This window comes from Zalophus californianus, chromosome 8 (assembly GCF_009762305.2).
Source record: "Zalophus californianus isolate mZalCal1 chromosome 8, mZalCal1.pri.v2, whole genome shotgun sequence".
NCBI lineage: Eukaryota > Metazoa > Chordata > Mammalia > Carnivora > Otariidae > Zalophus > Zalophus californianus.
The window spans coordinates 110,383,124-110,411,110 of NC_045602.1; the positions used below are offsets into that span (position 1 = coordinate 110,383,124).

Genomic DNA, 27,987 nt, shown 5'->3' on the forward strand with positions numbered 1-27,987 from the left:
AGTTGCGGAGATAGGACATTTCAACTAGCGTTGCAATTTAAGTGATTTAAGCTCAGATTGCCTCGGTGGGAAAATAACTCTAAAATTTTTGTAATTGACTGCAAAAAGATGAATACAGGGCATGTAAGGCATCCTGAAGTCAGTACGGGACACAAGACAAAATCAAAACACGTCCTGCGTAAGCGAATAACCCTAACAACTAAGTATTTCCCCCGTTTCACACACGAAAAGACTGAGTCTCGATGGGATTAGGTTTCTTTTACAAGACCCTGCAGTCTGCAACAGGTCCAGACAGGATCTGAACAGTAAAAGGCAGGGATCCTCCTGGAACCGATGAGACCCTGACGCCCATGCCCTGCGCATGAGTGTGAGCGCACCGCTAACCTGAGGTCGACTAGGAATCGGCTGGATGTCTGAAGGGAGGGTGCGCAGTTGATTAGCAGTGGGTGAAGAAAGAGTAGCAAGGCACCCGCCTGGGAGATCTAGGGAAGCGAGACCGGAACATGGGAGCCGCTCAGGGCCCGGGACCTGGCTGCCGCAGCGGAAGCCTTGGCTGAAGGCCAAAGCCGGCAGAACGGGGCGGGGCGAAGCAAGGCCCCGCCCCCGGGCGCGTCCGCGTGCGTGGCTGGGGGTGCGGCAGAGAGCCCCACTCCATGATGCGGGGCCTGAGCACAGGGCAGAGCCTCGGCGTGGAAACCTTCATCCTGGGGACCCGCGCTCCCAACGTCCGGCCAGGCTGCGTCGCAGCTTAAGGAGGGCGCGGTTCTGCGGCGGTGCGCCCACCCCGATCCCAACGGGTTCCGACGCCCCGATCCACGATCCTTGCGCGCGCCCGGCCCCGTCTCCGCCCCGACGTGCCCCCGCGCGCCGCGCCCCCCGCCCACCCGGCACGCCCCGCCGCCCCGCCCGGCCGCAGCGGGCCTGCAGCTGCCCCGCGGGCCTGAGCGACCCTCGCCGCGGCAGCGTCCTCCTCTGCCGCTCGCCGCCATGGACGTGTACCCCCCGCACCGGCTTGGGTTGCCCCGCGCGCGGTCCCCCGGCGGCTCCGGCCGCGGGTCGCCCTCCGTCAGGTACGTGGGGCCGAGGCTACAGAGGGGCGGCCCGGCCGGGGCTTGCGGGCTGTTGGGGTCGGGCGACGCCTCCCGCCGCAGGGCGTGGTCCGACATGGCTTCCTTGCAGATGGTTTTCCCTAAACGGCTGCCTGAGGGACGTTTCCCCAGGAACTGCGCCCTGTGTAGCGGCTCCCACAATGGCTCCCCTGTAGACGGCTCCTCCGTGGAGACCCCCTCCTATGACATCCCCGTCCCTGTAGGTTTCTCCCAGGAAAGGTTCCCCTGTGGAGAGAACCTCGGCAGTGGGTTCTCTTTGCGTAACTCACATGCCTTCCACTTAGAATATTTCCCCCAGAAACGGCTATCTGTGGAGACCCCCCCCCAAAGTAGCTGCTTTGGGTAGAACCCCCGAATAGGTTTCTCCAGAAACGGTTTACCTATGATTTCCCCATACAGTAGGTCTCCTCTAGGGCCTTCCCCCTTGACAGCATCATCCCTAAAGAGTGCCCCCCTCCCGCCCCCTACGTACCTACACGCTGACAGCATCTTCCCTCTTGCGCGTTCCCCCAGCCTGCATCGCGACTCTCCGTCCTTCCACAATAGGGAGCTCAGGTTGGGGGGAGGCGCAGGAGAGACAACTAACTGGATGAATAGGAAAAAGAGGCCTAGAACCCCCAAAATTGGTGGACCCCCAAGCCCCTGAGGAATTGGCGGACCCTAAGCCCCTGAGGCTAGAGACAGAGCCCCTGGGTGCCTCGGGATGGGGAGGGTGATAATGGGGAGGGTCCCCGCCCCTTTTCGTTATAGGAAGACGCGTTTCCGATTTCTGCTCCCAGTGCCTTTGGGGCTGACCTTGATAGTCTGGGCATTGTTTGCGATGGAGCTGTTATGAGGCCGCTAGCAGAGTGTGGAGGTTGGAATGAAGGAGAATTTGCGGCAGAGATCGTTGAGAGAGAAGAAAGAAGAGGGAGAGAAATGGGCTTTGGGATCTGCTAAACTGTCATTAAACCAGAAGAGGGTTTTTTTTGTTTTGTTTTGCTTTGCTTTTTCTCTATTTTAATAACTTAGCAAAGCAAATATGTTGTTCCCTTGAAAGGAGATTGTTAACTTATACGTCAAAATGGTTCTTCTTGTATCCTTGTTATGGTACTTAAGGCATTGTATTTTTAACTTTTTCCTCGCCAATCTGTTTTTTTGTTTTGTTTTGTTTTGTTTCTGCTTTGTTTTAACAAGAACAAATTCATGGAGAGCAAGAACTAAATCTTAAAATCCTGTCCCTCGTTTACTTCTTGGCATTCCTTCCCCCACCCCTGTTTGTTGAATGAATAAAGGTTGGGAGAGGTAGGGCTAGATACCCATGGTTGCATTTGGGAGTCCTAATTTGCTTCTAATTTAGCAGGTGACATTGGTTGAATTCCTGCTCTGCTCTTTAGTGGAATTCCTTGTGTTCTAAGTGTTTAGCTGCTTATGGTAACCGTCTCCAATCTGTCCTAACATTTCTGGCAGCCACTTTCACTGTTAGAAAGTATTTGAACTTTGTGCAGAATAGAAAACTGCACAGATAACTTCTTTTTTCTTTTTTTTTTTAAGTAGGTTCCATGCCCACCGTGAGGGTTCAACTCACGACCCTGAGATCAAGAATTGCGTGCTCTACCGACAGAGCTAGCCAGGTGCCCCTGCACGAGATACTTAGAATTTGGAACAGCCATCCATTAAATCTAAGCTCCAAATAGATTTGGGGTTCATCCCAGATCATTCTGAGCTTAGGAATCTTGAGTCTTTGAAACTTTTAAGAGAAAAAAGCTTCCCAGTGAAATCCATCTCTAAAATAACCGCTGCCTTCCTTGTTTCTAGGAACATGGCAGTGCACAACATTTTTAAACAATAGTGTTTCTTTGTTAAATTAATGTTGGCTAACTTTATTAATCGTAAACTCTGAATCTTAAAACAAGTGGTTTGAGTGAAACTTGTTGGTCTTCAGACAAGTGGTAATACAAGGAACCCCAAGGCCTGTTTTACCTTTGTTAAAAGAAAATGAGTCAGCGTTCTCTTCCCTTACCCTACTTCTACATAACTGAACATGCTTTTCTTACCCATTCAAGCCTTTTCCTGACTTTTGACATTGAATGGCAGGTATGGGCTCAGCACTTTCCTGTCACCCATATTTGGATTCTTTGCAGCACTGAGTGATGAAAGAGGCAGGCCTAACTGGTGAAGTTACATTCCTAAAGACCTATAGATAGTACTTTGCAAGTGTGTGGTTCCCTTCTAGCAATGGAGTTCATTTTCACAGATGGGGAATAGAGATCAGGAGTTAAAATGCTGTTGCTTAGAACTAGAAGCTGCTTTTTCAGGATGTGGTAGTCATCAGTGCTGCTCATCAGCTATTTTTGGTTTCCGCCTCCTGGGCATGTGGTATAATTATACTTGCTTGCCCCCTTGAAGTTGGGTATGGCCTTATGAGTTGCTTTTGGTCAGTCAGTGTGTTCTGGAATGATGTGTATTCCTTCATGGTAAAAGCTTCTGGTGTATAATATGCCACTATCTTTCCCTCTACTGTGGTGACTGTTGGTGTTGCAGGTAGTGGCTAATCTATCAGTCTGGGACTCAAAGCAAACTTCCAGGTGACTTATGTTTGATATGCAGAGCAAGTAGTAAACCTTCATTGTTTCAAGCCACTGAGATTTTGGAGTTCTTACCAAGTAACTATCTTGACTTGTACTAAGGAACCAGTGGAAATAGCTGAAATAATGCTTTCCTACTCAAGAATCTCTTTCTGCAGAAGGACCTGATCCTGCTCAGGACCAGTTTATCAGTTTAAATTTTACTCCTCTTTATACAAATAATCCAACATACACTGGGCTAGGTGTTGTGAGACAAATAAGGTAGGCCACTGCCCTCAAAGAGCTCCTTTATAAGTGGAAAGAGACAAAAACAGGACAAATCATAATACAGAGTGTTGAGAAATAAGTACTGAGGAAGAAATAGGGCTGAAGGAACAATAATGTAAGAAGGCATAGTCAGTTTTGAGCTCAACTGTTGGAAGAATGAAATTGCCATTTACTGATACTGGGAACACTGGAATTAGAGCACTTTTGTGGAGAAAATAAGAGGTCAGGTTTGGCCTTATTCATTTTGAGTTGCCTAATAGATATCCAAATGGAGAGATTGGATAGGCAGTTTGGGTATATGAATCTGGAGTTCAGGAGAAAGACTGGGACTGGAAGTAGTATGCTGATGACTCCCACATTTTTATTTAAATCTTTGAGACTGGATAGAGATCCTGGGAGCAAATGTAGATAAAGAAGACCAACATCCAAGCCCTGGAGTATCCCGTCTACGAAAGACAGTGTAGCAATTGTTTCCAAATTCTGATGGAAAGTGGCTTCCTACCTCTGAGATGGGAGAAGAATCCAGGACAGTCATGGAAAGCCAAATAATAAGTACCATTGATGGGCTGATGAGGACTAAGAATAGAGTATTATATTTGGTAACATAGAGATCATTCGTGACCTTGACAAGAACAGGTTTGGTGCAGTGGGTTCAAGAGAAAATGGGAGGAGAAGAATTGAAGACAGTGCATATAGATTGTCATAATTATGTTGTTTCAAGGATTGAAGAGCAGGGCAACAAGGCTTTGGCTATGAGAGAGAGCAGAATAATAGGGCCATGGCTATCAGAGAAAGCAGAGAAATAAGGCTCTGGTTGGAAGGGTAGAAGTGTTAGAGTTCTTTTGTTTTTAGGTGGACAGACATTATAGCTTCCCTAAAACATTTGAGGCTGATGGGAATGATGGAGTACAGAGAGGAAAACTGATAATTAAAAGAAGGGACAATTGCAGGGGTGAAGTCCTTGAGCAGGTGAGAGGGAAGGGGATCTAGGACATAAATGGATATATTGGCCTCAGGCTGTATAGGTGCATGGACAGTTCATCTGTGGTGAGTATATAGACCCAAATGCTAGTGTGTTGGTAGCTTGGTGGTGGGAGAAAGTGAAAATTCTTTTCTGTTTATTTCTATATTTGCAGTTAAATAAAAGGCAGATCTTCAGCTAAAAATGAAGAGTAGAGAAGGTGTTAGAAGTTTGAGAAGAAAGAAGGTGTAAAATCCATCCAGGAGAGTTGGGGAAAATGAGTTAAATAAGGAAATGTTTTAGGATTGCCACGCAGCTACAAGTGCCCATTTGCTGTTTGTTGTCATAAATTTAAGGTGAGACCCAGTTAGCATGGTTGTATGCCTTTCCTTCAGCTATGTTGAGCTGTTTGGACGTGGACACTGTGGAAGTGTGTGGCTCAAGTAGGATAGAGGACATCATTGGAGGACAGGAGTAAAGGAACTGAGAGGTAAGGATAGTGGGAGGATTACCTGTCCTAGTGCTCACTGAAATGATCGTGAGTGAAGATGGGAGTAGTAATAGCAAAAAAGATAGTGATCGAGAAGCTAAAAATCTTTAGGGAACGTGGAGAACTAAATGACCCAGACGTTTGTAGGTATTTGTAACAAGAAGGGCTAGCGGGTGGTTATTGTTTGATGGCAAGAAGAAATCAGCCAAAAGAAAATAAAGCAAGAAGTTAAATAAACAAATTAATTAATTAATTGATTGATTTTCTCAAAACCAGAGGACATGAGTTTCCAGATCAAAAGGACTTTCCAGTAGTCCAGCACAACTAATTTAAAAATATCCATGCCAAGGTAGAACAACAAAAATCACATAGATAGGGTCAGGAATCAGAGGATTGCAGCAAGATTGGGAACTGGAAGATAATGGAGAAGCAGTGCCTTCTGAAGGAAAATGGATTCCTTCCCAGAATTCAGTATCCATCCATACTCTCAAGCAGGTCTGAGGGATGGATAAAGACGTTTCACACATGCAAATTCTCAAAGTTTGACCTCACATGCACCCTTTATTAAGAAGCCATTGGAGGATGTGCTCTAGCAAAACAGTCTGATTAAGGGGTTCCTGTGCTGGGGATCCTCTATACCCTGTACAGGTGGAATTTCTTCCTTGTTAAGGGACTAACAAGGAAGGACTTTCTTTGTTATCCCTGGAATACCAAAGGCCTGGGACCATTTTTTATTGCCATTTCCCACATTGCTTGCCCTAGTACTTAGATCAGTGTCTGGCACATAGACAGCATTCAGTAAATATGAACTGCTGTTGTAAGCTATTATGAAATATTGCTTGCACTAATTATTTATTGAATAAATAGAGAATAATTACAGTTGAAGCTGTGGGCTATGTTAAATTTCATAGGTGTTCAGAGAATGAAGAATCACATGTGAGCTAGATGGTGAGCAGTGGTTTATGATAGTGATGTTCTACAGAGAGCACTTCAGTAAAGCCTCACACAGGCAAGTTATCTCTTCAGGTGATATTTATTGGCTAATAGCCAATACCCATGGTACTCTTTTGGGTTTACAGGTATACAGAAATAATAATTGATATTGTACGGATGGGTATTGCCTTAAGAAAACTCAGAATGCAAAGCATTGTATATCTGAAAATGCAAAGCTTTACCTCCAGTATAACTTCCGTAGATGCTGGCCAGGGAGGTTTGGTGTTTTGCCTATAGAAGCAAAGAGGGTTTGCTTAGTTAGGCTTTTATGGTCTTATTTCCTACCCAGAGGTAGAGGTCTGAGTATCTGCCTTTTCACTTGCGTCTGGGATGACTGTGTACTGAGGACTCTTAATTTAGTGAATATGGTGGTATTAATAGTGTACAGTATCTTGAAAATGTTTCATAGCTCTTGGGCTTTTCTGTGATGTTCTAATTTTTAGAGAAGGGAGTGAATGAGATGCAGATGCCCTACAGAGTTACACAACTTAAATTATTGTTGTTTTGCCCTGAAAGTTTAAAAAAAGGAAAAGAAAAAGGGTTTGCAATGTGGGTGTTTAAAACTTTTATCTGTGATTTTGAGGTTTGAGGAAAAGTCAGCTCATTTGGCATGTTTTTCGTTTTCAACTTCTTATTTTGAAATAAATGATTTTTTATTTATAGGTGAGTTGCAAATATGGTACAGAGTGTTCTTATATAGCCTTCATCCAGCTTACTCTAATGTTAACATCTTACATATAACCACGTGCATTTATCAAAACTAAGAAATTAATACTAGTATAGTGCTTTAATTTACTAAGTAAACTTTTGTTTACTTGGCTTTTAGTACTCCAGACTATTTATTTGAATTTCTCCAGTTTTCCCACTAATGTCTTTTTTCTACTCTAAGATCCAATCAAGGATCCCACATTGCATTTATATTTGGCCTGCATTTAATAGTCAAAGAAGTGAGGGAAAGTAATTGTGGATGCTTTCTGAATGAGGACTTGTGAAACTGACTTTACAAAGAGCAGACTGTGTGAGAAAATGCTCAGAGAAAGCCAGAGAAAAGGAAGAAAATGGAAAATAAGATGTCGTTACACCAGAATATCATGAACAGACTTCCAGATAACATTTTCCACTTGTGGCAGGTGGCATTTTCTGAACTTCTTGGATTTTGTTTGTGGAATGTCTTATAAACCCCAGTTCATGAAATATGTGTAGACTTGAATTGCAATTGGGCACCAATTTTACCCATTTTAGATAAGGTGGCCTAATGGTTGGAGCTACGTTTGGCAGCTGATAAAAAATGCTTAACAATAATGACTTAACTTAAGGGTTTATTTTTTTCTTGCAAAAGATGTCTGTCTAAGGAGAGCGGGCTAGTCCTTATATAAAGTCATCAGGGAGGGATCCAGGCCTCTTCTGTGTATTTTGGTGTTCTTAGCAAGTGGATTCCATGGCATCATGGTCACAAAATGGCTGGAAGAACTCCAGCTATAATGTCTGTCAGACAAGGGGAAAGAGAAGGGACAGTTCTCCTAGTTAAGTCGGTTCTTTCCCTTCAGAGAGTTTCTCCAGAGGCTTCCACATGTTGACTTCTGCATGTCTCATTGGTCAGCTCTAGAAGCAGAGGAACTGGACCATTGCTGCCCCAAATAAAATTGGGGTACTGTGAGTTAAAAAGAAGGGGAGAATGGATATGGATTGGGTAAACGTCTCTCCCATGGGGAGGTAACAACGTGGAATGAAATTTATATTGCTTAGGATTACTAATGGCTCTGGTGAGCTACATGAAAGTGCTGGGAGAAAACTAGTCATCAAATATTTAATGATGCCAATGCATTTCTCATTCATATCTTGTGTGTGTATGTATGTGTCCTTTCAGTTCAAGTCACTTATGGTCAGTGGTTAACCATGTTTTAACATTGGCATTGCTTTTTCCATTGCAAGTTGTTGCTCCAGCAAAGACATTGGTGGGAAATGACATTTATTGCCTTGCTACACATCCTGCCTTTTGCCTTTCTTCCAAGTCTCTAGGGCTGGTTTTGTTTTGTTTTGTTTTGTTTTGTTTTGTTTTTAATTTTATTTTCAAGTAATCCCCACACCCAGTGTGGGGCTTGAACTCAAAAGCCTGTGATCAAGAGTCACATGCTCCCCTGACTGAGCAGCCAGACACCCCCCCAAGTCTCTAGTTTTGCAAGGGGAATAAATAATTGCCACTTTAACTCAGGGCCAAGTTTCTTAAACCCTAGTAGTCCTACAGTAGCTTCTTTTAATCAGTACCTGAAGTCCAAATTAATGCTGTTAAGGCTTGTTTATATTACTCTTACAGTTGATTTCTCCCCCCAGCATTTATTATGAAAATGTTCATAAGAAAAGTTGAAAGAATTGTTCAGTGGCATTCATATGTATCCATACCTGGATTCTACACTTTTAATATATTTGCTGTATTTGCATTATATATCCATTCCTCTATCCATCAATCCATCTTATATTGTAATGCTTTTTAAAGTAAGTTATAGATATCTGTATGCTTCATCCCTAAATGTTTCTGGGGATTGATTTTGTATTAAGAAGAATGTTTTCTGTTGCAAATGACAGAAACCCATCTCAAAGGTTTAAGTAAAAAGAATGCATTGCCTTATGTGACTGGAAGGAATAATAGGGATATAGACTTCCTACAGGAAGAGGTGCAGGAACCAGGGCCTCAAGAACTGGAACCAAAACTCTTCTATCGGAATAGTTGCCTCTATCCATACAACCTCAAATACACATTCTTCCTGCGCTATGACCCTAGAGGCCATTTCTCTTCCAGGTCTAAAATGGGGAAATCCCTGGTAAGGACTCCAGTTGCCCTGGCTTGCTCCTGGGTAAGTCAAAATTGGACACTGTGGCCAGGAAGTGTTAGTTATCAGGGGAGGTAGAAGTGGAAAGCATGCTGAGTTAAGTACATACCTCAGAAAACTTGCCACTTGTTTTCTGAGGCTGGCATAATCCTGGCACTTAACAAGGAGAACACAAAGGAGAACTACAAATGCAAAAATTTAAATAAAACAAAGTATATTGAATCTAGAAGTATGGTAAAACAACTTTACACATAAGTAGAATTTGTCCCAGAAATGCAAGAGTTGTTCATCATCAGGAAATCTATCAATGAGGGACGCCTAGGTGGCTCAGTCAGTTAAATGTCTGCCTTTGGCTCAGGTCATGATCCCGGGATCCTGGGATCAAGTCCCACATTGGGCTCCTTGCTCAGTGGGGAGCCTGCTTCTCCCTCTGCTGCTTCCCCTGCTTGTGCTCTCTCCCTCTCTCTCTGATAGATAGATAAATAAATAAACAAAATCTATCAATGAAATTAACAGACTAGTAGATGCCCCCCCAAATCTACTTAAAATTTAATATTCATTCTTGATTTAAATCAAGTAACATAATAAGGTTTCAGCTAATGTAATAAGATAAGCAAAAGAGGGGCACCTGAGTGGCTAAGTTGGTTAAGCATCTGACTCTTGATATAAGCTCAGGTCTTGAATCAGGGTTGTGAGTTCAAGCCCTGCACTGGGCTCCACGCTGGGCATGGAGCCTACTTAATAAAAAAAAATGATTAGCAAAAGAAATAATCATCTCCTTCTTGCAGTAGGCTCTTAATTGGTCTCTTAGGTTCGACTCTTGTCCCCCTTTGGTCTGTTTCCAATACAGTAAATAAAGTCATCTTATGAAAATATAAGTCATCTTGTATAAGTCATCCCTCTTTTCAAAACACTCCAAGAAAAATCTCAAATCATGAACTTTGACAAGACTCTAATCCAGTTTCCACCTCCCCCCCTTCATCTCCTATTGCTACTGTCTTCCTCACTGTGCTGTAAACATTGCTGCTTTCGGACCTTTGCACTTACTGTGCAGCTTGCTCTCTAGCTTCCTTCAGGTCTTTATGCAAACGTCCTCTCAGTAAAACCTTTCCTGGTATCTCTCTTTCAAATGGCAGCCCATCCTTCTCTTAGGACTCTCAGTCCTCCACTTACCACCATATGATAACTGTACTTTTCCTATTTATTTTTATTTCTCCTTCACTCATTTCCCAATTAGAATATAAGTTCTAGGGGCTCCTGAGTGGCTCAGTTGGTTAAGCGTCTGACTCTTGATATCAGCTCAGGTCTTGATCTCAGGGTTGTGAGCTCGAGCTCCGTGTAAAAAAGAAAATGTAAGTTCTGGAAAAAAAAAAAATGAAATGTAAATTCTAGTATTTTCATCCCAAGGGTTTTTGTCCTTTTGTTAATTGCTAAGTACCCCCCGCCCCAGCTCTTGAATAACCAGTGCCTGACACACAGTAGGTGTTCAGTAAAAACATGATGAATTAATGGGTTGGAATAAAAGCTGAAAATATTGAAGAGATAAAACTGCTATGATTTACTGCTTGGAAAACTATGATAGTGGATAAAACTAATAGAACTGATTTTATCAAATTGTTTGAAAAAGGTAATGGATTCAAGATGACATTCAAAATGGGAACAAAAACTTTAAAATACCTAGAAATCAATCTAATAAGAAATGTGTAAGACATATAAATAAAAATATAAAACTTGACAGAAGGACATAAAACAGGAGAGGAATGAATGGAGAGATAAATCATGTTCCTGAGTGGGGAGCTCAGTGCTGTCCAAATTCAGTATGATCACAATACAAATTCTCAATGGGAATTTTTCTGGAACTTGACAAACTGATTTTATAATTCATCTTAAAAAGAAAATGTTCAGGGACCCTGGGTGGTTCAGTTGGTTAAGCGTCTGCCTTCACTCCGATCATGATCCCAGGGTCCTGTGATGGAGTCCCACACGGAGCTCCTTGCTTGTTGGGGAGCCTGCTCCTCCTTCTGCCTGCTACTCCCTCTGCTTGTGCTCTCCCATACTCTCTCTAAAAAACAAATAAAATCTTTAAAAAAAAGAAAAAGTGTTCAGGGACGCCTGGGTGGCTCAGATGGTTAAGTGGCTGCCTTTGGCTCGGGTCCTGAGATCAAGCCCACATTGGGCTCCCTGCTCAGTGGGGAGTCTGCTTCTCCCTCTCCCTTCCATTCGTGTTCTCTCTCTAACAAATAAATAAAATCTTTTTTTTTTTTAAGATTTTATTTATTTGTTTGACAGAGAGACACAGCGAGAGAGGGAATACAAGCAGGGGGAGCGGGAGAGGGAGAAGCAGGCTTCCCAATCCGAAAAAGGGAGCACAAGCAGGGGGACTCTCCCTCTCCCGCTCGCCCTGCTTGTGCTCCCTCTCTCGCTGTGTCTCTCTGTCAAATAAATAAATAAAATCTTTTAAAAATTTTAAATAAATAATAAAAAAAAGAAAAAGTGTTCAGTAAAAGCCATGATCTTTAAAACAATGATAGAGGGGCACCTGGGTGGCTCAGTTGGTTAAAGGACTGCCTTCGGCTCAGGTCATGATCCCGGAGTCCCTGGATCAAGTCCCACATCGGGCTCCCTGCTCAGCAGGGAGTCTGCTTCTCCCTCTGACCCTACCCCCTCTTGGGCTCTCTCTCACGCTCTCTCTCTCAAATAAATAAATAAAATCTTAAAAAAATAAAACAATAAAACAATGATAGAACTCGCTCTATAAGATATAAAAATAATCCATTTATTACAAAGTTCAAGTAATTTGATTTTTTTAAGTGTACTATTTCTGAGAGAATAAATCAAATAAGGATCGAAAATATGGATCCCGCTTTATATAATAATTTAGCATATGCTAAAAGTGGCATTCTACATCAGAGGATAAAAAGTGTCAATATGTGGTCTTGGGACAATCATTTATATTTTGGAGAAAAATGCAGTTATATTGGGGCACCTGGGTGGCTCAGTCGGTTAACCATCTGCCTTCTGCTCAAGTCATGATCTCAGGGTCCTGGGATCCAGCAGCTTCAGGCTCCCTGCTCAGCGTGGAGTCTGCTTCTTCCTTTCCCTCTGTCTCATGCTTTCTGTCTCTCAAATAAATAAATAAAATAAAATAATACAGTTATATTCCCGTTTCACAAAAGTAAAAAAGCAAGTTCCAGAGAAGCAAAGAGCTAAATGTTTAAAACACACACACAAATAAAATTAAGTAATTGGCATTTTTTTTTTTTTTATAATACTGAGTGGGGAAAACACAAAAGGAAGACCTAAAATTCCTAAGCCTAAAGATAGAGTTAGGCAGATTTAGTTAAATAAAACTTGACAGCTCCTGCATGAAAAAAGATACCATAAACAAAGTCTAGAAGTTTAAAGAAAATATTTGCAGCATATGACCAAAATACAACTTAAAATATGGAATATATTAATTATTCAGAACCCCCCCTGAGTAAATAGAAAATGGGTAAAGAACAAGAATATGCATTCACAGAAAAGGAAATATAGATGATCAGTAAACATCTGACAGTCTCCCTAGTGATTAGGGAGAAATGTAAAAGTATGATAATGAAAATTAGTTGAAGAGTGATAACACATGGTTTAGAAAGTTACGGGGAAACAGGTAGTCTGGTATATTGTAGGTGACTTTTAAGTCACCTTAAAGTTTTAAGAAAACAATTTGGCAACGTCTGTCAAAATTTAAAATGCAGATACCTCTTAAACTGGCAGTGCTACTTTTTAGATCTCTACTTTGCAGAAATTTTTGCAGTGCCAAAGATGGATATAGTTATTCTTTGAAGCAGTTTGCTATTGCAAAAATAATAAATATCCTGAATGTTAATCAGCGTGGCTGGTTGAATAAAAACAGTATGGCACTTTTAAAAATGCAGTTGAGTTCTATGTACTAACTTGGAAAGGCCTTAAGGCATAATGTTAAGTGGAAAAAGGCATGTTGCAGAGCAGTTATATATCTCATGATTATGATTTTATGTAAAAGCAATCCACCCCCCCCAAAAAACTCACCCAAACTATACATTACTGAGAGATTCACACCAAATTGTTCCCAGCAGTTTTCTATAATAAGGTGAACCAGATTAGTATGAGGATTCACTTTGTAAAACAATCAAAATACAAAGCATTCAGAATATAAGGACAATATATTCATTAATTATTTAATTTTGAAAATAAAGTTAACATAAAGTCACTTATGGAGAAAAAAACAGGCAAAAATAAAATTTTCAGGTTTTTTTGTCCTTCATTTCCAGGGAACCAGGATAATGAAATACAAACAAGAAAATATACCTGGCTGTGTATACAGTAACTTGTAAAAGCAGTGAGCAGTGAATTAACTATTATAAACCTGAAGATGGGAAAAACAGAGATGACGGACTGTTGAGAATTCAGAAACTGTGTCTGTGGCATCGGTGAGGTGTAGCAGAAAGGAAAAGTTCAGAGTTAACGTATCTGGTGACTCACATTTTGGTGCTGCTAATCCTGGCTCAGCCTTGTGATTTTGGGTAAACTGCTTCTGTTTAGGTCTGACTTCTTCACTTTATCATCTATTATGTCTAGATTGTGAGTCTGAACCCAATGAAAGTCAGAAATAAAGTATAGTATACAAGCAGCATATTTGACATAAACCACATTAGGGGGTCTGCTGAGACTACAGGTACTCTGAAAGAGGAACTTTGTAAAGTCGTGGTGACCTTGGGCCATCTATCTCCCCAGGGTGTGCTAGCAGCACCCAGGTAAACCTGGAAGCTAGAGGGCAGTGCTCTTGAGGGATTTGGTGTATGTTTGGAAGTTTCTATTGGCGAAAAAAAAAGACAAGACTGGTGGATATACAACAAGCTCAGTGGTGACCTCTGGGGGTCAGGAGCAATGACAGTTTTAATATTCCACTTCTTTTCATCAAAAAAAGGATAATAAATATTTTACATGTGGCACTAAGGTCGATAAAAGCAAGTATGTCAAAATGTTAATAGAGGCTAATTCTAGGTGCTGAGAATACCGGTGATTGTGGTTTTCTCTATACTTACTGGGTTGTTGTTTTTTTTTTAATAGGTAAGTATTTCAATAAGTGACAAGTTTAATACAAATAGGCTATGTTCTGGTTAAAAATTAAATTTGGGAAGCATGAAAATGTATAAAGGAAAGAACTGAATTTAGTTTTACTCATTTGACAGGAAAGTAAGAGATACTAATTAGAATAGTGTTTTACTCTGGGAAGAGGAAGGTCTTTCTGTATTTTATATGCTTCCATTTTATTTGGCCAAGATACTTGTGGAAAAGAAACGCTTTTTGCTCCTGTTCTCAGTGTTGTCTTGGCTTTCCACAGCAGTAGTTGGGGGAGCTGTTTGTTTCCTGGTCACATGACAGATTCATGTTTTTTGTCACTGGCTGCTTGTTAGTTTGAAAACCAAAGAGCTCTTGGTAACCTTGGCAGTCTGCTGTTCATATGGGTTAGGAAATGGGCCAAAGGACCAACTTGATGAAATATTTCTAGTGCAGAGAATTATTGCAAGATTGATCTTGTAGTAAACATGAAAGGGGGGGGGGGGGCAGACATCCATTTCCCAGGGAAAGAAGTTTCTTGCTTTAATCTGGATCGTCTTGCAGTTTCTGTTCTGCTGCTTCTAAAACCCACAGTTGCTTCCACCCTTACCTCCAGCCCCAGATTTTTATTAAGAAAATGTTCAAACAATACAGAAAAGGTGAAAGAGTAGTATGGTAAATACTTGATATACCTACCACTTAGAGTCAGTAATTTTTAACAGTTTGCTGTGTGTGTTATCTTTATTTTTCTTTTGTTTTTCTGATTCTGATTTTCTGTTAAACCCTTTTCAAAAGAGTTACCGATATCATGACATTTCTAAGTACTTCCTCATGTATCTGCTAAAAAGAAAAAAAGAACATTCTAGGTATAAATACAATAACATCTCACTTAAGAAAATTAACAGTAATTCCCTACTACCATCAAATACCCAGTCCATATTCAAATTTTTCCAGATGTCTCAGGGATATTTCCCTGTTTTTTTTTAATCAAATTAAGGTTTTTACATTACATTGCTGTTATTATTATTTAATCTCTCACATTAGGAGTTCTCCCTCTCTGTTCTTTTTGTTTTACGTGACATTGACTTTTTTTAACTTAAATTTTTTTTTAATTGTGGTGAAATACCTGTAACAAAATTCACCATTTTAACCATTTTTTAAATGGACAGTTTAACGACATTAAGTACATTCATATTGTTGTGCTGCAATCCCACTTATTCACCCACAGAACTCTTTTCATCTTATAAAACTCTGTACCTATTAAACAGTAACCCCACTTTTTTCCCCCAGCCCAGCACCACTACTGTACTTTCTGTCTCTATAAATTTGAATATTGTAGGTATCTCATAAAAATGGAATCATATGATATTTGTCTTTTTGTGAATGGCTTATTTTTCACTTACTATTATGTCTTCAAGGTTCATTCGTGTTTTTAGCATGTTTCAGAATCTCCTTTCTTGTAAGATTGAATAATATTCCACTGTATGTATATAGCAGAGTTTGTTTATTCTTATTAGTAGATACTTGCTTCTACCTTTTGACTATAGCGAATATTGCTGCTGTGAACATGGGTATACAAATATCTCTTCAAATCCTTGTTTTTGTTTTTTTTTGGATATATATCCAGAAGTGGAATTTCTGGATTATAAAATAATTCTATTTTTAAATTTTTGCCTCCCCCTGCCCCTTTATTTTTAATTTTTTGAGGAACTGCCATACTGTTTTCCACAGCAGCTACAGTTTTACATTCCCACCAGCGGTGCCCAAAGCTTCCAATGTCTCCTGATCCTTGCTTGTTTTTTTCTTTTTTTTAATAGTAGTTATCCTAATTTGTGTGGGATTAGTATCTCCTTTTTGTTTTGATTTGCATTTCCCTCATGATTAGTGATGTTAAACATCTTTTCATGTGCTTATTGGCCATTCATATATCTTCTTTAGAGAAATGTGTATTCGAGTCTTGCCTATTTTGAATGGGTGTGTGTGTGTGTGTGTGTGTGTGTGTGTGTGTGTGTGTGTGTGTGTGTGTGTGTGTGTGTGTGTGTGTGTGTGTGTGTGTGTGTGTGTGTGTGGTTGAATTGTAGGAGTGCTTTATATATTCTGGATATTAGTCTCTTAACCAGATACATGATTTGCAGATATCTCCTCCTATTCTGTGGTTTGCCTTTTCACTTTGTTGATTGTATCCTTCTGTGAACGTAAGTTTTTAATTTTTATAAAGTCTGATTTCCGTATTTTCTATTTTATTTGTGCTTTTGGTGTCATAGCAATAAATCATTGCCAAATCCAGTTTCATGAAGCTTTTCCCATATATTTTCTTCTAAAAGTTTTACAGTTTTCAGGTTTACATTTAGGTCTTTTTTCTGTTTTGAGTTAAATTTTGTATATGATGTAAAGTAAGGTCCAAATTTTTCTTCCTCATGTGGATAATACAGTGTCCCCAAAGTCATTTGTTGAAAAAAATTGTCCTTTTGGGGTGCCTGGGTAGCTCAGTTGGTTAAGTGTCTGCCTTCAGCTCAGGTCATGATACCAGGGTCCTGGGATCAAGCCCCACGTCGGGCTCTCTGCTTATCGGGGAGCCTGCTTTTCCCTCTCCCTCTGCCTGCCCCTCCCCCTGCTTGTGCCCTCTCTCTCTCTCTCTCTCCCTCCCTCTGTCAAATGAATAAAATCTTAAAAAGAAATTGTCCTTTCTCAGTGCATGGTCTTGGTACCCTAGTGAAAAATCATTTGACTGTGAGGATATTATAGTGAGTGAAATAAGCCAGTCACAAAAAGAGTTTATTTCTGAGTTCTCTATTCCATTACATTGTTCAATGTCTGTCTTTAGGCCAGTACCACACTGTTTTGATTACCATAGCTTTGTAGTTACTGTTGTACTCAGGAAGTGTGTCCTCCAGCTTTGTCCTTTTTCAATATGGTTTTGACTGTTCTGGGTCCCTTGAGATGTCCTATGAATTTTAGGATGGATTTTTCTATTTCTACAAAAAACATCATTGGGATTTTGATAGGGATTATGCTGAATCTGTAGATCACTTTCTGTAGAATTGACAGTTTAACAATATGAAGGCTTCCAGTCACGAACATGGATGTATTTCCATTATTGGTGTCTAACTTTAATTTCCTTTAGAAATGTATGAATGATCCAGTTTCTCTGAATCCTCCCCAGCATTTTAGTGTTGTCAGTGTTTGTTATTTTAGCTTTTCTAATAGATGTATAATGATAGCTCATTGTGCTTTTAATTTGCATTTCCCTAGTGGATAATGATGTAGAACATGTTTTCAGTGCTTATCTGCCATCTCTTTATCCTCTATGAGGAAATGTTTCTTTATGCCTTTTGCCCATTTTCTAATTGGATTTTAAATTTTTTACTGTTGTTTTAAGAGTTCTTTATATATTCTACTTTGTCAGATATGTGATATAAATATGTTCTCCCAGTTTGTAGCTTGTCTTCTCATTCTTTCAACAGGGTCTTTCACAAAGCAAAAGTTTACAATTTTGATGAAGTCCAGTTTATTGATTTTTTTCTTTCTTGGATTATATCAAGTCTAAGAATTTCATTAAATCTTAAGTTCTGAAGATTTTCTTTTGTTATCTTCTAAAGATTTTATGGTTTTGGGGTGCCTGGGTGGCTCAGTCGGTTAAGTGTCTGTCTTCGGCTCAGGTCATGATCCCAGGATCCTGGGATTAAGCCCCGCATCAAGCTCTCTGCTCATCAGGGAGCCTGCTTCTCCTCCCTCTCTCTGCCTGCTGATCTGCCTACTTGTGTTCTCTCTCTGTGTGTCAAATAAATAAATAAAATCTTTAAAAAAAACTAAAGATTTTATAGTTTTACATTTAAAATTTTAAATCTGTGATCTGTCTTGAGTTCATTTTTGTGTAAGGTACAAAATTTAGGTTGAGGTTCATGTTTTTATCTGTGGATACCCATTTGCTCCAAGACCATTTATTGAAAAGACTATCCTTCCATTGTATTGCTTTTGAACCTTTATCAAAAATTAATTAGCTGTATTTGTGTAGGTCTATTTCTGGCAATTCTATTTTGTTCCATTGATTTATGTGTCTGTCTCTCAATCAGTACCATTCAGTCTTGATTACTTTAGCTGTGTAATAAGTCTTGACATCAGAGTGATTCCTCTATTTTTTCTTCTTTTTTTTTTTAAAGATTTTATTTATTTATTTGACAGAGAGAGAGAGACAGTGAGAGAGGGAACACAAGCAGAGGGAGTGAGAGAGGGAGAAGCAGACTTCCCGCCAAGCAGGGAGCCCGATGCGGGGCTTGATCCCAGGACCCGGGAATCATGACCTGAGCCGAGGGCAGACGCTTAATGACTGAGCCACCCAGGTGCCCCTCTATTTTTTCTTTTTCTTTTTTTTTTAAAGATTTTATTTATTTATTTGAGAGAGACTGAGAGATAGAGAGCACGAGAGGGAAGAGGGTCAGAGGGAGAAGCAGACTCCCTGCTGAGCAGGGAGCCCGATGTGGGACTCGATCCCGGGACTCCAGGATCATGACCTGAGCCGAAGGCAGTCGCTTAACCAACTGAGCCACCCAGGCGCCCTCTATTTTTTCTTCTTTCAGAAATTTTAGCTATTCTAGTTCCTTTGCCTTTCCATGTAAGTTTTGGGTTAATCTTGTCTATATCTATAGAAAATCTTGGGATTTTGAAGGAATTGTGTTAAACCTGTGCATCAATTTAGGGAGAATTGACACCTATACTATCTTGAGTCTTCTAACCCATGGACACAGTGTCTCCCCATTTACTTATATCTTCTTTGATTTCCCCTTTTAAAAAGATTTTATTTATTTATTTAGAGAGAAAGAGCAGGTGTGAGCAGGAGGAGGGGCCAAGGCAGAGGGAAAGGGAGAGAATCTCCAGCATGCTGAGCTTGGAGCCTGACGTGGGGCTTGATCTCACCACCCTGAGATCATGACTTGAGCCAAAACCCAAGAGTCTGACATTCAACTGACTGAGCGACCCAGGTGCCCCTTCTATGATTTCCTTTATCAGTGTTTTATAGTTTTTAGCATGTAAATCCTATACATGTTTTGTTAAATTTATATTTAAATGGCATTATTTTTTTAATTTTGGTTTCCATGTGTTCATTGCTTTGATACAGAAATAGAGTTGATTTATGTTGACCTTGCCACCTTGTTGAACTCACTTATTAGTTCTAGGATTTTCTTTTTTTCTTTTTTTTTTTTAAACTTTTTATTTATTTATTCATGAGAGACAGAGAGAGAGAGAGAGGCAGAAGGAGAAGCAGGCTCCCAAGGAGCAGGGAGCCCGATGCAGGACTCGATCCCAGGACCCTGGGATCATGACCCGAGCCAAAGACAGATGCCCAACCATCTGAGCCCCCCGGTGCCCAGTTCTAGGATTTTCTTATAGATTCCATGAGATTCTCTAAATAGGCTATTATGTCATCTGCAGATAAGGATAGTTTTATTTCTTCCTTTTCAATACGTATGTCTTTTATTTCCTTTTCTTGCCGTATTGCACTAGCTAGAACTTCCATTATCATGTTGAATAGGAGTGATGAGAGCAGACTTTTTTTTCTTGTTCCTCCTTTTAGGGCAAGAGCATTCAGTCTTTCACTATTAAATATAATCTTAATTCCTAGTTTTCTGAGTGTTTTTATTGTGAACAAGTGTTGAATTTTGTCAAATGATTTTTCTGCATCAATTATATGGTTGTGTAATTTTTTTTCTTCTTTAGCCTGTTAATATGATGGATTACATTGATTGATTTACCAATAATGAACCAGCCTTGCATCCCTGGGGTAAACCCCTCTTGGTCATGGTGCATAATTCTTTTTATATGTTGTTGAATTCTATTTACTAATATTTTATTAAGGGTTTTTAGAGCTATATTCATGATATTGGTGTATAGCTTTCTTTTCTTGGAGTACTGTCTTTGGTTTAGATGTTAGGTAGTATATGTGAACATCATGAGGGAAGGCAATGATAATGACAACTAAGTTATGGAATCGATTTTTTGGGAGTGGAAACATCAGAAAGAATCCACGGGAAAAAAAAGAACTCAGAGAAGAGAAATAGTGTTGTTTGGTTGAATACTGTTGTTTGGTTGAATATAGGGCAGTGCGATGGAGCAGATTCAGCGAGGGGTGGGGATGAATTCTGACTGTCGTAGGTGGAACAGTTAGTGTAGTTGGTTTGTGGAGGATCTTAGTTAATAATGATGTGGTAAGGCTGAGATTATGCTGACCATAGGGAAAAAATTAAATACAGGAGTCTTAGGGAATGAGTAGTGGAGGCAGATCCTGAACCCGGAGGTGACAGGGAGAGATATAGTGGAAGGATCAGGCTTAGGCAGGAAATTGAGCATCTTTTTCTGGGACTGCTGGGAAGGAGGAGGGGTTGGTATGGAGACCATGGGATCCTTAGAAGTGATATTAATGTCTGGGAGTGCCTCTCCTTATGCTTTGTTTGGGAGGAGGGAGTATTGCTAAGGCCACAGGAATAGACCTGCCCAGAAAGGGGGACAAATACCCTTGGCTGACACTCTAACTGCAGGTAGTTGTGATGATGAATCAGAGCTTCATTTAGATCCTTAAACCAATTTTTTGGTTTTTATATGTTTTTTGTTTTTGTTTTTGGAAAACTGATGAGGACCACAGTTGGGGCAAATAAGTGTGGAAACTCTTCTTTGATAATCCTCAAAAATGAGAAGTCATCAGAGAGCATTCTGATCAGCTGCTGGGTCCCAGTCCTGTCTAGCATTGACCATGAGAGGGCCTTTGGCTCCACTTTCTATTGAGCCACAGAGCCACAGACTGTCCAGTTTGTAATCAGCGGTTCAGATTAGGCTTCAGATAAATTCTGCATAATCTCTTCCAGAAGATAGAAGAGAAGGGAGTACTTCCCAGTTCATGTTAATAGTTCTGATACCAAACCAGGCAAGGACCAGTTTCCATCCCTAGCATCATTCCTCCTCCTCATGCCTTTGTGTGCTGGCACTCAGGAGCTGATTTCTGTTCTTGTTGCAGCTGCAGCCGACTCCGCCAGGTTCAGAGCATCTTGACCCAGAGCAGCAAGTCTCGACCTGATGGGATCCTCTGCATCCTAGGTCAGTGCTTTTAACAAGGTGGGGCAACTTGGCTTCCTTTCAAGGAAGATATTAATAATAGTATCATTGTGAGATAAGCTTGAGGTAGTATCCTTCTCCCAGCTCTTGTTCCCTTGAAATCTGGTGCTGTTCTCATAAGATCAGGTGAGCTATCAGTGGGATAAGGAGGCCCTACCACAGGGCAGGCACTTTGTACATGTTATCTCATTTCTCCTCACAGCAGCCTTGCAAGGGAGCAGCATTGTCTCTTTTTACAGAGCGGGAAACTGAAACTCCAGGAGATGAGACAGACTTGCTCAGGACCATAGAGTGGCAGAACTAGGCATTTATTGTTCTTTAATTTTTTTTATTGTGAAAATGCATCATATAACTTAAAAATTAAGACAATACACAAATGATAATGAATAGAGCTTCCTAACCATCCCTGATACCGAGTTCCACTCCCCAGAGATAGCATTGCCAATGGAATCTTTTTTTTTTTTAACACAAATGGGAACATTTTATTCAAACTGTTGTTAACCTAATTTTTAAATTTTCATTTAACAATGTATCTTGGAGATTTTTCTCTATCAGATTGATCTTCTTTATCTCATTTTCATTTATACCCGTAGTATTGAGTCGTGGAAGTGGAATTGTTAAGTCTGGTGGTTTGTCCATCAAACACCCAAGTTCCTTCTCAGAAGCAAACCGCTACTAGGTTCTTGTTTATCTTTCCTCATATATTCTATGCATGATTTTGTGTTTTCACTTAACCGCACTTGCTTTTAAGCTTATGAGAGGCAGTGTGCAGAGTGGTTAAAAACATGCAGTCTGGAGCTAGGCAGGTTTTGGGTTTGAATCCGGTTCCACTACTCAGCCCAGAGGTTGGTAGGTCTCCATAAAAACACAGTTGTGGTACAATAACCAAGCTGTGGAGAGTCCAGATGTCCATCGACAGTGGATAAAGATGATGTGGTATATATAGCCCATGGAATACTACTCAGCCATCCAAAAAAATGAAATCTTGCCATTTGCAACAATGTGGATGGAACTAGAGGGTATTATGCTAAGCGAAATAAGTCAATCAGAGAAAGACAAGTATCATATGATCTCACTCATATGTGGAATTTAAGAAATAAAACAGGATCATAGGAGAGGGAAGGGAAAAATAAAACAAGATGAAATCAAAGAGGGAGACAAACCATAAGAGACTCTGAATCATAGGAAACAAACTGAGGGATGCTGGAGTGGTGGGGAGTGTGGGACGGGGTAACTGGGTGATGGACTTTAAGGAGGGCACATGATGGAATGAGCACTGGGTATTGTATCAGATTGATGAATCACTGAACTCTATCTCTGAAACTAATAAAATACTATATGTTAATTAATTTAATTTAAATAAAAATTTAAAAATTAAAAAAAATAAATAGTGGCTGATGCCAGCAGAGAACAAAGAATGCCTCTTGACCATATACACTCAATACACACACACACACCCCCCGCACAAGCCCTCCTTGAAACTTAAATGGTATTTAGGGGAGAAAATGAAGGGCAGAACCTTAAAAATGCCTAAGTTTGAAATTTAAAAAACTGCGCAATAATTTTACTGAGCTTACTTGGGAAAAAGTGATCAAGTTTTCTGCTTTTAGAAGGAAATGTGGATTTATGATAGAAATTACATTATTTTTTGTTAAAGCTGTATTTTACCTAAAAACAAAGCAAAACCAAACCACAGTTGTGGTGGGCCCAGAATTCCTGCCAAAAGTTTCAAATGTTTAAACAACATTCATTGGATTCTCTCTCCAGCTGCAACCCTCAGAAGGGTGGGGGCTGTCTTTGCCATGAATTTACCTATGAATAAAAGTACCTGTTCATTACTGTACTTATGTTGTCATTTCAGTTGGCTTCTGTGTCCCTCCCTTTGACATACCCCCCCAATCAAAGTTTTGTTTGTTTAGCACTTCTGTACTTTCTGGCACTATAAGATACTCTAGGCTTATTTTATATATTTCCTGCTCCAGTCCTAGAATCAGCCATTTCTCCAAGGAGTGCTGGGGTTCCTTTTATTGGAGAATGGTATTAGAAATCAGAATCTGGGCATTGGATACACTCTTGTTACTACTGGGATGTCATTGCTCCTAGGCCCTGGGGCAACTGACAGAGTAACAAAATACTTGTGTGTACATTACCTGTAAATGTTATGTAACCATCTGTATATTAAGCTAAATGTGAATTCATATTAATGTCTCCATCCTACCCAGTTACCACATAGGTTATTCTAGTTTCCCCCTTTTGCTTATCTGTAAACTTCTACTTCACCAGTAGGAAACTTGGCACCTATCATCCACCATTAGTTTACTTGTTTAATTCCAGTATACATATATAGCAGTATCAGAATTGTTAACCCATAATACCCCTATGAGAAGCAACTTTGTCAGCTAAAGCATAGTGCCTACATAGAGTTTCTTTTGCCTTTAATTTTACATGGTTAGTCTTTTTCATGTCAGCAATTTATGCAGCTGGAACCATTAGAAGTTGCCATGCTGAGGCCAGGTCTGCTCAGTCTGCCGTTTATTTTTCACTCTGTAGCCCTTTAAACTTTGGGCCTTAGATAGGCCAGTCCATTCTGGCTTTTGATTCTTTTTCATTTTATTTTTTATTTTTTATTTTTTTTAATGTTTTATTTATTTATTCATGAGAGTCAGAGAGAGAGAGAAAGGAGAAGCAGGCTCCCGATGTGGGACTCGATCCCAGGACCCTGGGATCATGACCTGAGCCGAAAGCAGACGCTTAACCATCTGAGCCACCCAGGCGCCCCTGATTCTTTTTCACCCCTCCCTTCACTGAAGCATTGAATGGGATAGAACAGGGCTGTGCTGCTTTGATCTCAGCTTAGAAGGGAGTTCTCTTATATTAGAGGTCGTCTGCCATAGGCAGTCCCTGGGCCCGTCTGCTCTAAATGACCATTACTTTTTTTCACTTGTCTGAATGACCATTGACAGTCCTCTTTCCCAGGCTCTAGCCATATTTCTATTCTTGGAGCTCTTTCTGCTCCAACTCCTTCCTCAGCCTCATGTAGACAGCTACCACCTGCCCATGACATGTTCAGAGATACTCAGGAACCAGGTAGTACATATGCCCATGCCATTGAGAGGCAGTAGTGAAGGTATATTGTTTAATTTCTTTTTTGTCTCTGACCCAACCCCACTAGACTGTAAGCTCCATGGGGGCCATTTGCAGGCATGTTCACCACACACTCCAGCATCCAGCACAGTGATGGGCCTTGAATTTGATAAATATTTGTGAAATGATGAGTGTCTGTAGTTCCATTCACTTGTCCTCTTTTTCACTTCTTTGGGTTCTTTTCAAACTACCTTAGTCTGCATTTATTTGATCCCCCATGTTTTAGTAAAGCTCTCTTTGAGAAGTGAATATTTTTTATCCCCTATTCCTATTCCAACTGAAAAGTATTCCAAAATCTTTAACCAGCCATGGCAGGCCATGGCAGGCAGGACCGTATTCTTTGCTTCTTTCTAAACTGAAAAATTGCTTTTTGGAAATCAATAGCTTCAATAATGTATGCTGTTTAACTGTCTCAACTATATAGGTCTTGAAAACCAAGTAAGAGTACTTGATGCTTCAATCACAGAGTTGTTTAATTTGGTTTCTGGCGCAAAACTAGTGTGAGCTTCTGCCTTTAACTTGACCATCAGGGTTTTGCTGAGCACGGGCAATTTATTGGGACTCATTTGTGTCCCACAGTACAGCTGATCAGAGCCTCCTTTGCTTTGCAGGAATCGATAGCAGGTACAATGGAGGCTGCAGAGAGCTGGCAAACTATCTTCTGTTTGGTTTGTACAATCAAAATACAAGTGATTTTGAGAAAACGGGGTTTTCTGAAGAAGTTCTAGATGGTAAGTATATATAGTATTAAGTAGTATGCTCCTGTTAGTAACCTGCTGGTTGATACAAGATTAGTGACAAGTAGTTTTCAGAATATGTTTACTGGGTTAATCAGCTTTAGAGGGAAAAGTGCATATCAGTTTGGCTTTATGTCTTCTTGGCAAGGTACTAGTTTTCCTCTCAATTGCCCACTGCCTTTATGTGCTGGGAGGTTCAGATTATGTGCTGTTGTCCTGTGAAAGCACATTCAGTTGTGGATAAAGGATGAGCCTGCAGGCTACTCCTACAAGGAAGACTTCATGTGGATCTTCAGCTTAGGAACAAAGGCTCTTTGTCCAGCTCTGTCTTTGGGAATTGTTTTCTGTGTGACTTTAATTCATGACGATGCCCATGATTACAATGGAGGCTTTCTGCTTAACATTCCCCTTTCTTCAGCTCTGAGACACTCTCCCTGTGTTGATGCTGTTGTGGGCTGATGCCCAGGAGCTGTCTCTGATATCACATACTTAGCATCATGACTTGTCTGCCAGATGAATCCAGAGACACAGGAATAGACAAATCAAACTGAACAAGAGACAGGCAGCTCTTGTGAAGCAGCTGGGAGTGCATGAAAGCTAACATCTGATATTGAATATTGATATTGAAGTCATCTTGCAGTGGATGTAGTGCAGTGGTTTTAAAGTAGGGGCAGTTTTATTCCCCGAGGGACATTTGGCAATATCTGAAGACATTTTTTGATTGTCACAACTGGGCAGAGTGGCTACTAAACATCTACAGTGCACATGGACAGCCCCCCCACAACAAAGAATGATCTGGTCTAAACTATCAATAGTTCTAAGGTTAAGGAACCCTGGTCTACTGTATGTGAAAATTTTTCTGTAGTAAAATCCTTAACAGTGTTTATCCTTATAAATTGACTAGATTTTCTTTTTATTAGGAAGTGCAGAAGGAGCAGGCTGCATTTATGACTTCCATTAAATTTCTTTCAATTTCAAATTTAGTTTCAGAGTTTGATTTTTAAAAATGCTTCTTTATGCGGGGCACCTGGATCAGTTAAGCGTCTGCCTTTGGCTCAGGTCATGATCCCAGCATCCTGGGATCAAGCCCTGCATTGGACTCCCTGCTCAGCGGGGAGCCTGCTTCTCCCTTTCCCTCTGCCCCTTCCCCTGCTAGTGCTCTCTCTCTCTCTCAAGTAAATAAAATCTTTTTTTAAAAAAATGCTTCTTGGGGCGCCTGGGTGGCTCAATCTTTAAGCGTCTGCCTTCGGCTCAGGTCATGATCCCGGGGTCCTGGGATCGAGCCCCACATCGGGCTCCCTGCTCAGCAGGAAGCCTGCTTCTCCCTCTCCCATTCCCCCTGCTTGTGTTCCCTCTCTCGCTGTGTCTCTCTCTGTCAAATAAATAAATAAAATCTTTTAAAAAATTAAATAAATAAAAAATGCTCCTTTATGCTGTACAATGTCTACTGGTTTGAAAGAATTCATCTTGGGGTGCCTGGGTGGCTTAGACTCTTGATCTCAGCTCAGTTCTTGATCTCAGGGTTGTGAGTTTGAGCCCTGCATTGGGCTCCATGCTGGGTGTGGAGCCTACTTTAAAAAAAAAAAAAAAAAGAATTCATCTTGGCAGTCACTTAGAATTATAAAAAGACAGATGCTCATACCAGCCACAGATTTCACTGCAGCCAAAGTTGCTAAGGATATTGTAGTACTGAAATTAAGGAAATAGTTTAAATCTTCAAAGGTGTGGGGTTTTTTTGCTTATCATTGTCTTTACCTGCCATCTGGCACAATGGGTGCTTATGAAATGAGCATTTTCTTTGACTGAATTAATAATCATTAATGAATTAAAAATGATTTAGTAAATTCATTTTTTAAATCCAAGTAGTTGGCAAACTGAGATCATTGGATTTATACATCTACATTTTGATCTCTATATGAGAGGAAAAGAGGCCAACACGAAGGATTTATTTAAAAAAAAAAAACTTAAGGGCGCCTGGGTGGCTCAGATGGTTGAGCGTCTGCCTTCGGCTCAGGTCATGGCCCCAGGGTCCTGGGATCGAGTCCCGCGTTGGGTTCCCTGCTCCTCGGGAGCCTGCTTCTCCCTCTGCCCCCCCCCCCCACTGTCTTTCATGAATAAATAAATAAAATCTTTAAAAAAAAAACTTAAAATAGTTTACATATTCATCCAATTTTCTTACACTTTCATCTTTTACTGTTAATTTTGTTCAGAGCAATGACATCAGAGTCCTATGAGATTCTGAGAATGCTTAATTAGGCTTAGTAGTTGTTGCATTATTTCTTTTACTGGATCCTAATTCTTTGTGGAGGTTTACACATTAGTGTAGAACATAAACTGGAAGCCCCCCTCAGGCTCTCCATGTGACTTCAAACTCTCATTCCTCAGCAGGCAATCTACAAGTGATTCAGGGCAAGGCTCTTAGAGGGCCTGTATGAAGAAGACCAACAGGATGAGAGATGATCCCTGTCCCATCCCTTGCCACCTTGTGATTCTAGTGCTTAACTGAGAGTCAGCAGTGAATAGGCTGCTCTATACCGTGTTCCCTAGAACACCTGGGTCTGACCAGGTATGGGGCACAGAGTGATTTTTGAAAAACCAAAGGTCAGCATCATGGAGCTTTATTTCAAGAGGCCACCCAGTGGTGTGGTCAGCTGCAGTCTGTATTCATCGGGCTTAGGTTTTTGTAGAATATGGGCTGTCACACT

The 27,987-nt window shown here is 40.6% G+C and overlaps 1 protein-coding gene across 6 annotated transcripts in view; it reads left to right on the forward strand.

Annotated features, from left to right (window-relative positions):
* Positions 1-621: 621 nt before the first annotated feature.
* The window catches only part of C8H20orf194 (chromosome 8 C20orf194 homolog), a 129,695-nt gene continuing 102,329 nt past the window's right edge, over positions 622-27,987 (forward strand). For 3 of the 6 annotated variants that reach the window (XM_027621143.2, XM_027621144.2, XM_027621147.2), the window contains exons 1-3: positions 623-1,070; positions 21,304-21,383; positions 25,157-25,276. In XM_027621143.2, coding sequence (XP_027476944.1) covers positions 988-1,070; positions 21,304-21,383; positions 25,157-25,276 — 283 coding nt within the window. In that variant the 5' untranslated portion in view covers positions 623-987. Of the gene's footprint in view, positions 1,071-2,157; positions 2,199-19,237; positions 19,277-21,303; positions 21,384-25,156; positions 25,277-27,987 lie in introns of those variants that run through there. The other 3 variants (XM_027621146.2, XM_027621145.2, XM_027621149.2) reach the window with 3 other exon arrangements.